The sequence below is a fragment of the Pseudochaenichthys georgianus genome, chromosome 3 (genome assembly GCF_902827115.2).
Source record: "Pseudochaenichthys georgianus chromosome 3, fPseGeo1.2, whole genome shotgun sequence".
NCBI lineage: Eukaryota > Metazoa > Chordata > Actinopteri > Perciformes > Channichthyidae > Pseudochaenichthys > Pseudochaenichthys georgianus.
Genome location: NC_047505.1, coordinates 52,647,555 through 52,659,348, shown reverse-complemented (window position 1 = coordinate 52,659,348; position 11,794 = coordinate 52,647,555). Strand labels below are relative to the sequence as shown.

Here is an 11,794-nt window from a genome sequence, read left to right as displayed (position 1 = left end):
TGGTATTAATCACTAGATATAGATATATATATGGTGGGACGGGTGGCACAGTGGTCTGTGCATCTGATCAAGGGGGGTGGTGGGGAACTCAGTTCGAAACCTCCACTGCGTCAGGCCGTTGTGTCCTTGGGCAAGACACTTCACTCGGATTTTCTCCTGTGGGTACTGTCCACAGTACATGACCATGATATGTGTAATGTGTATTTCTAAAAGCGCTTTGAGCATCTGGAAAAGCGCTATAATAAATGTAAGGTATTATTATATATAGATATTTCACTGCACCTATATATGTGTGTATTTATAGAAGGACAAACATTAATCTCAGCAAAGAGAAGAGATGCCAGAGTATAGCTAACAGCTAATTTCCATCTGTGGTCCTCAGACAGGTTCATAACAAATAATAACACTGCGTGATCTCTATCAGTCAAACAATTTTAAAACCTGATGTAAGTACAGCTCAATAAATTAATACATAATACACTTGAAATACACTTACATGATATTGGTCCCTCAAATAATTATAAAGCCTGATTTAGATACATGTTACGAACATAACACACTACGAAGTAAAATATCTGGCCCAAGGGCGTGGCGACCTTGAGATGAACAGGTCGACACCAGCAATACGAGCAGATGTCCAAATAAGGAAGATCTTTAACAGATTCTGGTTGGATTTAAAAGATATCCAAACAATTTGTTGTGTTCAAAACGCACTGTCATCGGCATAAAAAGTGGCTTTACATAAAAGGGAATATGAATGTTAGCGTAACGGAGACGCATCATTAGCAAGCAGCTGTGACACCCGTTCAATCTTTGACAGTCAAGACAAATAGTCAAACTGCCGTCATGTGATCTCTGTCTCCCAACATCTTGCATTTACTATCTCCCGTTTCCATCACGTTTGCGACTGTGGCTTCTGTGTGTCGAAGCAGTTTGTTAGCACGGCTTAAATGCACAACTTGCCATTACATGACACACACGTCTGTAAAGCCTCATTAGCTATAAACCTCTGCCTTCATTAGAGCCAGCATTAGGCCAGCGAATAATTGCCTGGCCCTAAATAATCACACGGAGACTTCTTTACCGAGGTGAGTTGCTAACGCTAATCCTGTAAAGTAGTTAATTAAGGGGTGGCGGCGGCTAATGCTGCTTCACACCGTGCTCACGGTATTAGAAACATGCGTGGCTCGTGGTATTGGGCAACACGTGCTCACTCCCAACGCGTCCTACTGTACGGTGACGATATGTCAGGATCCCTTGGCGTCCCTTTCGAACCCTTTAGCGTCGAGTTTCACCTGTCGGGGCGTCCCGTAGAGCTCGCTGAACGCTGGTGATAGACGAGTTGGGATCGCGGAGAAACGCTTTCCGCAGATCCACTCTCACAGCGTGTATCGACCTTTTTCTTACTCAATACCAAGCCACGCTTATTGTGTTGACTTCTTTATTTTAATTGTATAATGTCGGTCTTGGGAAGAGACCGAGGGGTAGACCTAGGACCAGGGGGAGGGGTTATATCTCTTCGCTGGCCTGGGAGCGCCTTGGGATCCCCCAGTCAGAGCTGGGTGATGAGGGGAAAGGAACGTGTGGGGCTCTCTGCTGGAACTGCTACCCCCGAGACCCGACCACGGGAGAAGATGGATAGATGGATGGATGGATGGATGGATGGATGGATGGATGGATGGATGGATAGATAGATAGATAGATGGATAGATACATGGATGGATGGATGGATGGATGGATGGATGGATGGATGGATGGATGGATGGATGGATGGATGGATGGATGGATGGATAGATAGATAGATAGATGGATAGATACATGGATGGATGGATGGATGGATGGATGGATGGATAGATAGATAGATAGATGGATAGATACATGGATGGATGGGATGGATGGATGGATGGATGGATGGATGGATGGATGGATGGATGGATGGATGGATGGATGGATGGATGGATGGATGGATAGATAGATAGATAGATGGATAGATACATGGATGGATGGATGGATGGATGGATGGATGGATGGATGGATAGATAGATAGATAGATGGATAGATACATGGATGGATGGATGGATGGATGGATGGATGGATGGATAGATAGATAGATAGATAGATAGATGGATAGATACATGGATGGATGGATGGATGGATGGATGGATGGATGTCGGACTTGTGTTGCCGTCAGTTCGGGGAGAGTAGGGGCTCAGAAAACTGAAATCTGTATGGTTTCACCGTTTCTTCCTTCTAATTATAATCTCTTATTTACTCAACAATAAGACACAATTATCCTTGTGTTTATTTAGTTGTTTGATTGTATAGTGTCGGACTTTTGGAGTCCGTCGGGACCGAGGGTCGGAGCAGCTCATAGGACGAGTTGGGAGTGAGAATGTGTTGGATTTGGTCAAAGTGACACTAAGGAGAAGAAAGTGACAAATGCTCGAAATTGAAAACGTAGATGTGGTCGGCTCAGAGGAATCCATGCACCCCGTTATAAAAAGGGACAAAATGGTGTGTTGTTTGTGAGGAATGCACACACGCCACCCACCACGAGCACATGTCCACTACTCTGCCTGCCAACTGATAAGAGCTGCAGCCGGGCGAACACTTGATCGTGAACCACGGGAACCTGAGCCACCGCCGTCCTCTCCTTTCTTCCCTCTCTCTGTTCCTAGATCAACACCACGACTGCTTCGCACTGATCCGCCACGCCAACGCCAGACACACACGCACAAACCTGGAGTTGACACAAAAGGAAAGCTCAGCGTGCCCAGAAGCCGTGTTAATCCTATTGAGTTTCTCAGCATGATGGACAGCGCCGAGTCCGCTAATGAATTCCAGATCCCTTCGCATTGCAGACACGGTGACAGCGAGAGAGAGTATGTACAGTATGCAGGCCTGATTTGCACACTGCCCTTTCGTATTGATCCAGCTGTCTATGACTTAACAACATGCAGAAACACACAATCTGCAGGACTATTAATAACCTTCTTCTTCTTGTTCCAAACGACTCCTCGTGGGTATATGACAAGTAGTTCTGAACACATGCAGGAGAAAGTACTCTGTCTCCATGTGTAGATTAGCCGGGGGAATGGCCGCTGCACAATGATGCAACTGGCAGAAAGGAGAGACACCAAAGAGAACCGTCCGCCTGTCTGTTGGTGTCGACTTACCTTTCATACCGAATTTGGAGCGCCGGCCGTATTTGTTGATGAGAACAAAAAGGACGAGGAGGAGGACACAAGCGAAGCCCGCCAAACCCACAGCGATGGAAACCTGAGAGAAAAGAAAGCGCTGAGTCACATCGTAATCCTCTCCAGACTTCTGATCACCTCAAACAAAGCAAATCAGAGTTTAATCCACTACTGCTTTCTCCTATATTACAGCAGTCTGGGTAGAGACACAAGTGCAACCTGTCTAAGCTGCGGGGTGTTCCAGTTGACGGGTGGCAATTTAAATATGAGCCTCATCTGCAGACAGACTTACCGTCAGAGTGGAACACCATTGCAACCAGTAACCGAATCAGTCACATGTTCCTAATGTGGATGAATGGGAGTACTTATTGGGAGTACTGGCTTTTAATCTGTGAATTATGCTGTATTGCTGTTCTAATAACTTTTAAATGTTATTTTATCATGTTTTATCACCACTGTAAAGCGTCTTTGAGCACCTGGAAAAGCGCTTTGAAATGCAATGTATTATTATTATTATTATGCAATCCATGTGTGTTGCTCACTATCTAAATGTTAGTCTATTTATTATATCTCGTTGCTGTAACACTGGAAAATAGATCAGATATTTCTAATTCCGATCAAATTTCTGAATAAATAATGAAAATAAAGACAATAGTTATCATCATTAACAGCATGGCCCGTTCTAATCTGTAATGCATTGTTAGACAATCCAATAAATATTTGTTTTTTAATCAAATTAAAAAGGAAATCAATTACAACATTCTTAATTTGCTTTATTTGCTTTTTCTCTACGTCAAAAAGCCTGAGAAGAAAAGTGTTTATGGACAAGTTTGGATGGATGTCTTTCTGTTGTCGATTGGTTTTGCACGGGGCTGTATTGAAATATATACTTTATTGTTAAATGATGAAGCTGTTGCCAATCTGTATAGTGGTTGCATTGATTGAAATACATCCAAATGTACACATATATCTGCCGAACACATAACATAACATATACCGTACTTTTCGGACTATAAGCCGCGACTTTTCCCCCATTTTCTTTGTACAGCTAACGGCCACTAGGGAACCTCCTAAATCTATGGATTTACAGGTAAAATTAACCACCTTAACACTATGGGCTCTAGGACCGGTCCGCGCCCGCCACCTTTAAGCGGCAGGCTCCAGCAGGAAAAGCTGGAGGCCGGAAAAGAGTGAGACAGGTAGCGCGCCAAAGTAAAAGTGGAACCGAGAGACAGAACGAGAGCAAGACAGACGGACAATTTAGCTGCTGCGACTTATATGCAGGTGCGCTTTATAGTCCGGAAAGTGCGGTACACGAAGGACTGTCTGCCAACAGCGGATACCACCGGCCCAGTGCACTCTGCATGCACAGCCACAGAGATAAAGTGCGACAGCCAGAAGAGACACGATGTCCTGCTACATCTGGCCATTATACAAGATGTCTTTGACCAAAATACCATAAAGACGGCTCATCTCTAGATAAAGAAGCTCACTGCAGGGCCTGGGAAGCGTATAGTGTAATATAGGAATGGCTGGGGTGAAGAATGTATTGTGGCGGCAGCGTTGACATATTTCTCTGTTCTGTCAATCCTCCTTGATCCAGCTTTAAGGCCTTATTATGTGGGGTTTTCCCTTTCCTTCGGTGTGTTCTATAATTGTGTGCATGTTAATGGTCTGCAAAGGCGCTCCAACACATTGTACGTGATAGGCTTAGGGGCGGGACATCTCTAAGCAGTTGACCAATCACAACAGAGCCGGCCAGCTAACCAATCAGAGCAGACTGGGCTCTGGTGTCAGACAGAGGGTGAAAAGAGGTGCTGTAGCACAGGCAGTACGAGAAGAGCTTTTTAATAATAATAATAAAAATAATAATTTCAATTTATATAGCGCCTTTCACGAAACCCAAGGACGCTTTACAATGGGAAGTAACAAAACAAAAGGTAATAATAATCATACAGAGCGATAGCAGGAAATAAGTGACTGTATATTAGTACATTTGAACATTAAAGCGTGGAGACATGTCCCAGTAGAGACATTAAATACAACATGTCCTCTTTAAAACCTTCAGTATATATAAAATACACCAGTTTTCAGTCTGCAGCAGCCGATTATTGTGGTTCAGTGTATTGCCAAATGCATGTCCTTCACACTTAGCGCAGTGCAAAGGGTTCATTTAACCATGTGTATCAAGTTCTACGGTAAGCAGCTTACTTTTTGTCACCGTAGAAACAGGCCGTTATCGGTGTTATTAATCAAGTCGAGATGCCATTAAAAAGCCCATTAACCATCGGCCTGTTTCTGCGGAAGTACAGTGGAATGAATTACTGCACAGAATCCCTCGCATTATTCCAGCACCCCACACTGCATTAGTCGCCATCACGACTTTGAGAAGTGACGTGTACATCGTTTGTCGTGTCGTAGTCTTTGTGCCTCGGCGCCGCATGTCGAACAAACCCCTACGAGGTTTGCTCTGACAAATACGGCGCTGTTTAGATTCCTCTGAGAGTCCGGGGGCAACGTCTTTAGCAGCTGTTTCGTCAACATCATTATGAGGAAAACTCACCCCAAACGTGTCTTCGTCTGGTCGGCCCGCGTCTCCGTCTGACGGTGGCACTGCAACACAAAGACACACAACGCGTCAGCTGCTGAGAACCAACCTCTCATGGCTGTGGTGCTGTGCTTTCTGTGGACTGGAACAACGTTTTATTTCTGTCTACTAATCCAGTGTAGAAGCCGTCTGTGCACCTTTTCCCACCGTATTTAAGTGTGAGAAACCTGTACACTGTGTAGCCTTTAAGGGCTCGGTTTATTTGCCCTGCTTTTTGTGTGTCAGCAGGATGACAGAGAAACAGTGTGTCCGAGTTTCATGATAGTTGCTGCAAAGCTGTAGCTTTTGCAATGGATGAAATGGAATTAAAGGGGACACATTTTTTTTGTCTCAAACAAATATTCCGCCTGAAAAGATATTAAAAAAATATTACAATATCTTAGCAGTCATTACAACGCTCTAAAATGCAAGATGGCTATTGTGTTGCCTTCTCACCAGGATTGAGTCCGTATGAACGTATCAAAATATAATGAAATGAATCGTTTCCAGCTTTGGGAAGTAGGCCCATCCGAGGAACACATCATGGCCTTGCAGAGGTCTCTAGATTTATTTTCAGTATCTGCACAAAGCCAAGTATCCTTGCTAGCCTAACATATTCCATTGTGATTTCCATCCTCCCGTGTCCTTCATCTCATATACACTCTTGACAATAGGAGCACTCGCCCCTCATGTTTTTCTGAGTAGTGAATAAATGTTGAATCTCTCGATGTGGAGAGAAGTCGCCCCCCCCCCCCCTCTAGGAAGGAGATTGGCGAAAACCATAAAGGCTTGAGACAATGTGATAAAATGTCGATGAACTGTGCATGTCTATGTGTAGAGGCTGATAAAAGGCTTTTATTTACAAGCATGGACAGCATTCAAAGCTCACCTCAGTCCTTGGTTCCTAATAAAGCATGAAATAGTCTTACGGTTTTATCCTGACTCAAGAATAAAAGTAACAGGAAAGACATTGAGATTGTGCACAAATGCATGCTCATGCTTTTACATACACACAGGGAATAATTAAAATAAGGTGGTGTCGAATTATACAATTATACAAGCAGAAAAACAGGAAAGAAGTTCAAACAGACAATAGCAGCAAATGTTAAATGAAGTGTAAGTAATTAAAATTGGACATCCACATAAAAAAGTGATAGAACCAACAAGTTCAGACAGAAGTTGGACCTGCTGGACATGGTTGCAGATCTCTGGTGTAGTAATATTAATGTATCGACATCAATTAATTAATGTTAAAACGCTACATTTCACACCTCTAAAAAAGCGTTGTTGGCAAACAGAGGTCTGAGCAGTGCAAGGAGGAGAGGACAGGGCCATGAAACGAAATGAACTGGTGTCAGGGAAACTCCAGTCTGAGGCCTGCAGCCAGGACATCAGAGAGTAATTGTGGGCAAATTAATGGCCACATGGTAGACTGGCTGCCACTGGCTCAGACACACACATTACACTAAAGTGTGTGAGTGTGTGGGCTCTAACTACCATGGCTGTGTCCCTCCCTCGCAGCCTTCATCCCTCCCTCTGCCCTCCTCTCCCCTCAGCAGTATTAGTATCAGTCAGCCTGTCACTCTCCCCTCTCCGGATGAACTCCCTCACACACCTCCACTTTAATGCTTCTCGCTGAACACCTCTTCCTCACCTGCCTCACTCACAAGCTGTGCAGGTGTGCGTGCACATGTCTGGGGAAATAAATAAACCCCATGCCCGCTTCAGAGTCTCCGTCCATCCGTCTCTATCCCGGCTAGTTGTTCATATTATAATGAGCCGCTGATTAGAAAGAATGGCCTCATATGGAGATGGAAGGAGACTGCGATGAAGTTCGGAGATCAGAACAGCCCACTTAGTTTAAGCCGTCAAATGTGAGGTTGCCACAACAGCCTGAGGCCAAACCACACATCACACACAGGAGATTTACGATGCAGAAAGAGAGGCCGTGGCATCTTTCCAGCAATATGACTGCACTTGCCGCTTCACCAACAGAGACACATCAACAGCTAACGGGCAGGGAAACTAGCTTGTTTCCACTGTGGCTGATTAGTTAGAGGCTAGTATTATGCACGCTAAGTTAAGGAAAGAATCCGCATTAAAGACAATTATTTGAAACGAGGGATTTAGCAAGGAGTGGTGTTAAGAAAGTAAGTACATTTACTCAAGAAGGACAGTTAACATGATAATACAGCAGACCGCCAAAGACAGCCAAAGACCATCAAAGACCGCCAAAGACCACTAAAGACAGCCAAAGACAGCCAACGACCGCCAAAGACTGCCAAACACCACTAAAGACAGCCAAAGACAGCCAAAGACCGCCAAAGAACGCCAAAGACAGCCAAATACAGCCAAAGACTGCCAAACACCACTAAAGACAGCCAAAGACCACTAAAGACAGCCAAAGACAGCCAAAGACAGCCAAAGACCACTAAAGACAGCCAAAGACAGCCACAGACAGCCAAAGACGATCAAAGACAGCCAAAGACCACCAAAGACCGCCAAAGACCACTAAAGACAGCCACAGACAGCCACAGACAGCCAAAGACCGCCAAAGACCACTAAAGACAGTCAAAGACAGCCACAGATAGCCAAAGAACGCCAAAGACCACCAAAGACAGCCAAAGACAGCCAAAGACAGCCACAGACAGCCACAGACAGCCAAAGAACGCCAAAGACCACTAAAGACAGCCAAAGACAGCCAAAGACAGCCACAGACAGCCAAAGACCACCAAAGACAGCCAAAGACAGCCAAAGACAGCCACAGACAGCCACAGACAGCCAAAGAACGCCAAAGACCACCAAAGACAGCCAAAGACAGCCAAAGACAGCCACAGACAGCCAAAGAACGCCAAAGACCACCAAAGACCGTCAAAGACAGCCAAAGACAGCCACAGACAGCCAAAGACCACTAAAGACAGCCAAAGACAGCCACAGACAGCCAAAGAACTCCAAAGACCACCAAAGACAGCCAAAGACAGCCAAAGACAGCCAAAGACGATCAAAGACAGCCAAAGACCACCAAAGACCACTAAAGACAGCCACAGACAGCCAAAGACTGCCAAAGACCATCAAAGACCGCCAAAGACCACTAAAGACAGCCAAAGACAGCCAAAGACCGTCAAAGACAGCCAAAGACAGCCACAGACAGCCAAAGACCACTAAAGACAGCCACAGACAGCCACAGACAGCCAAAGAACGCCAAAGACCACCAAAGACCGTCAAAGACAGCCAAAGACAGCCACAGACAGCCAAAGACCACTAAAGACAGCCAAAGACAGCCACAGACAGCCAAAGAACGCCAAAGACCACCAAAGACAGCCAAAGACAGCCAAAGACAGCCAAAGACGATCAAAGACAGCCAAAGACCACCAAAGACCACTAAAGACAGCCACAGACAGCCAAAGACTGCCAAAGACCATCAAAGACCGCCAAAGACCACTAAAGACAGCCAAATACAGCCACAGACAGCCAAAGACCGCCAAAGACCGCCAAAGACCACTAAAGACAGTCAAAGACAGCCACAGACAGCCAAAGAACGCCAAAGACCACCAAAAACAGCCAAAGACAGCCAAAGACAGCCAAAGACGATCAAAGACAGCCAAAGACCGCCAAAGACCACTAAAGACAGCCACAGACAGCCAAAGAACGCCAAAGACCACCAAAGACAGCCAAAGACAGCTAAAGACAGCCAAAGACCACTAAAGACAGCCAAAGACAGCCAAAGACCACTAAAGACCGCCAAAGACCGCCAAAGACCACTAAAGACAGCCAAAGACAGCCAAAGACAGCCAAAGATGATCAAAGACCACTAAAGACAGCCACAGACCGCCAAAAGTCACCAAAAACCACCACAGATAGCCAAAGACCACCATAGACCACAAAAGACCACCAAAGACCACAATCACCAGCTGGTGTAGAAAATGATTTCCCCTCACTCAGTACGTACACACTAGTTGGCCTTTGGCTGTATTCATTGCACAGTTACTGAGAGCTACACCAACAGTAACTAACGGAGAAGGCTTAGGGAAGGTTTGATCAAAGCATAAATTCGCAGCTCAAGTTACCAACCAGCAAACTGCAGGTGGTGCAGGTCACCTCACTAAGAGAGTGTGGAGAACTGATGAGCGTGAAGCAGGGCAACACTGAAGCATCATCTGAACCAACAAATCTCTGCCATAAAATAAAAGCCAGTGTCTGGTGGATTTTGGAAACCCTAAGCCCCCATGCTTTACAGATCAGTTTTATTGACTCTGAGATTGCCAGTTTCAGTCTCTTGACAGTCAGGGGTGATGCAAGTGGGGTCATCCATTTGTTCCCAGAGTCTATTTCAGATCAAATTGCAAAAGAACAAAGGCAGATGGGTGTTTTTCAAATTCAGCTTGAATGGTTACGTATATTGTCAACAACTGGGAACACTGTCTTTCCTACACATTTGAGGTTGTCTGTGGAGAGTAGACCTATAACATCTTTATCCTAAAGGGGAATTCATCATATGGACGACATACTCTGACGTAGGGAAAAAGTCATTTGGGCTTGGGAAATACTGTAAGACCCTGGGAACATATATACCATCCAAGGTGAATGACTAACGCTGCATATGAATAGCATTATGTATAAATACTATATAAACATGTATCCCTATAAAGGTCCAGATGCTCAAATACTTTTTTTATTGACTACAACACAAAGTGAACACATTTCTACATGGTTACCATCTCAGCAGTGAACGTCCAACAGTATGTAAAGTGTGTGTGCGTGTGTGTGTGTGTGTGTGTGTGTGTGTGTGTGTGTGTGTGTGTGTGTGTGTGTGTGTGTGTGTGTGTGTGTGTGTGTGTGTGTGTGTGTGTGTGTGTGTGTGTGTGTGTGTGTGCGCGCTGACATCAAACAAACAGGTAGTAAAAGAACAAAACCAAATGATAGGAGAGGGTTGAATTCCAGAACAGAAGCACTCACCTATTTCCACTACGTCTGCAAAAGAGAAGACAAGGAAAGTCACGCTTTGCCAATAAATTGACACAAGGTATTAACCTTGGAATATTGACCATGGGGAGAAATTTGCCAGCTTTTGTGGGTTTATTTCCCCTCCCTGTGCACTCGGAATGAACTGCAAGTGAACAATCTACCTGACTGAACTGTGGATGAACCCTGGCTGCAATCCAGCCGGCAGGGATCACTTCCACAACCTGCCACCGAGGAGGGAGTTTTAATAAAAACTAAAAGCTCCCAATAGTTGTTTGCACCAAGGACAGAACCTGCCATTCATAAAACAGGTAGTTTAAACGAGAAATTCAACTAGTCAAAGACTTGTTCCGATAATGAGGTTTGTTTGAAAAGGTGGGCCATGCTAACTCTGGGGGGAATCAGGCAGCATTTCTTCTTTTTCTCCTGTGAACGTAAATCCAGAAGAATGAAAGAGATGTTCCAGCAGTAGAACATGTGTTAATAGCCCTCGTATAAATGACATTTTACTCTCAATTGTGGTGACGGGGACATCAGTGCTGCCAGATGCCAACATTGCATAACTCATCAAACAAAGGCTACCAGAAAGAAATGATCCACTCACCCTCTATATCCGGGGCAAAGAGGAAGCGACCATTCACCGACTTGGTGACCGTTCCCAACCGGTTGCTGGCTTCGAGAGTGTAGTTTCCGTTGTTGAGGTGCGTCGGGTTCTTGAAGATCAGACAACCCTCCAGATAGTCCTGGTAGAAGTCCAGCTCAGTGCGGATGTAATCGTTCTCAACAATCTCCTTTTTCTTGTAGAACCAGCGCAGCCTCGGGTGTGGGTAGCCCCGCACCGTGAACTCGATGCAGGTGTCGTGGCGCTTCTCGGGCTCGGCCAGTCTCACGATGAGTGGAGGAACTGCAGGGAAAAAGGAACCAAATCTTTAACTTGAGATATATATATATTTTTTTTTTATTTGTGACGTTGTCAAACACAGAAAGCATACATACATAGACCCTCACATGTCCAATAAAGGGATTGAAAGAGACCATCCTACCAGGG

General features: G+C 45.0%; 1 protein-coding gene across 1 annotated transcript in view; it reads right to left on the bottom strand.

Annotated features, from left to right (window-relative positions):
* Positions 1-2,679: 2,679 nt before the first annotated feature.
* LOC117442880 (NT-3 growth factor receptor-like) overlaps positions 2,680-11,794 on the bottom strand; it is a 210,293-nt gene continuing 201,178 nt past the window's right edge. The window contains exons 8-12 of the mRNA XM_034078826.1: positions 11,351-11,650; positions 10,741-10,755; positions 5,761-5,810; positions 3,065-3,279; positions 2,680-2,740 (exon numbers count right to left, since the gene is read on the bottom strand). Coding sequence (XP_033934717.1) covers positions 2,680-2,740; positions 3,065-3,279; positions 5,761-5,810; positions 10,741-10,755; positions 11,351-11,650 — 641 coding nt within the window. The remainder of the gene's footprint in view (positions 2,741-3,064; positions 3,280-5,760; positions 5,811-10,740; positions 10,756-11,350; positions 11,651-11,794) is intronic.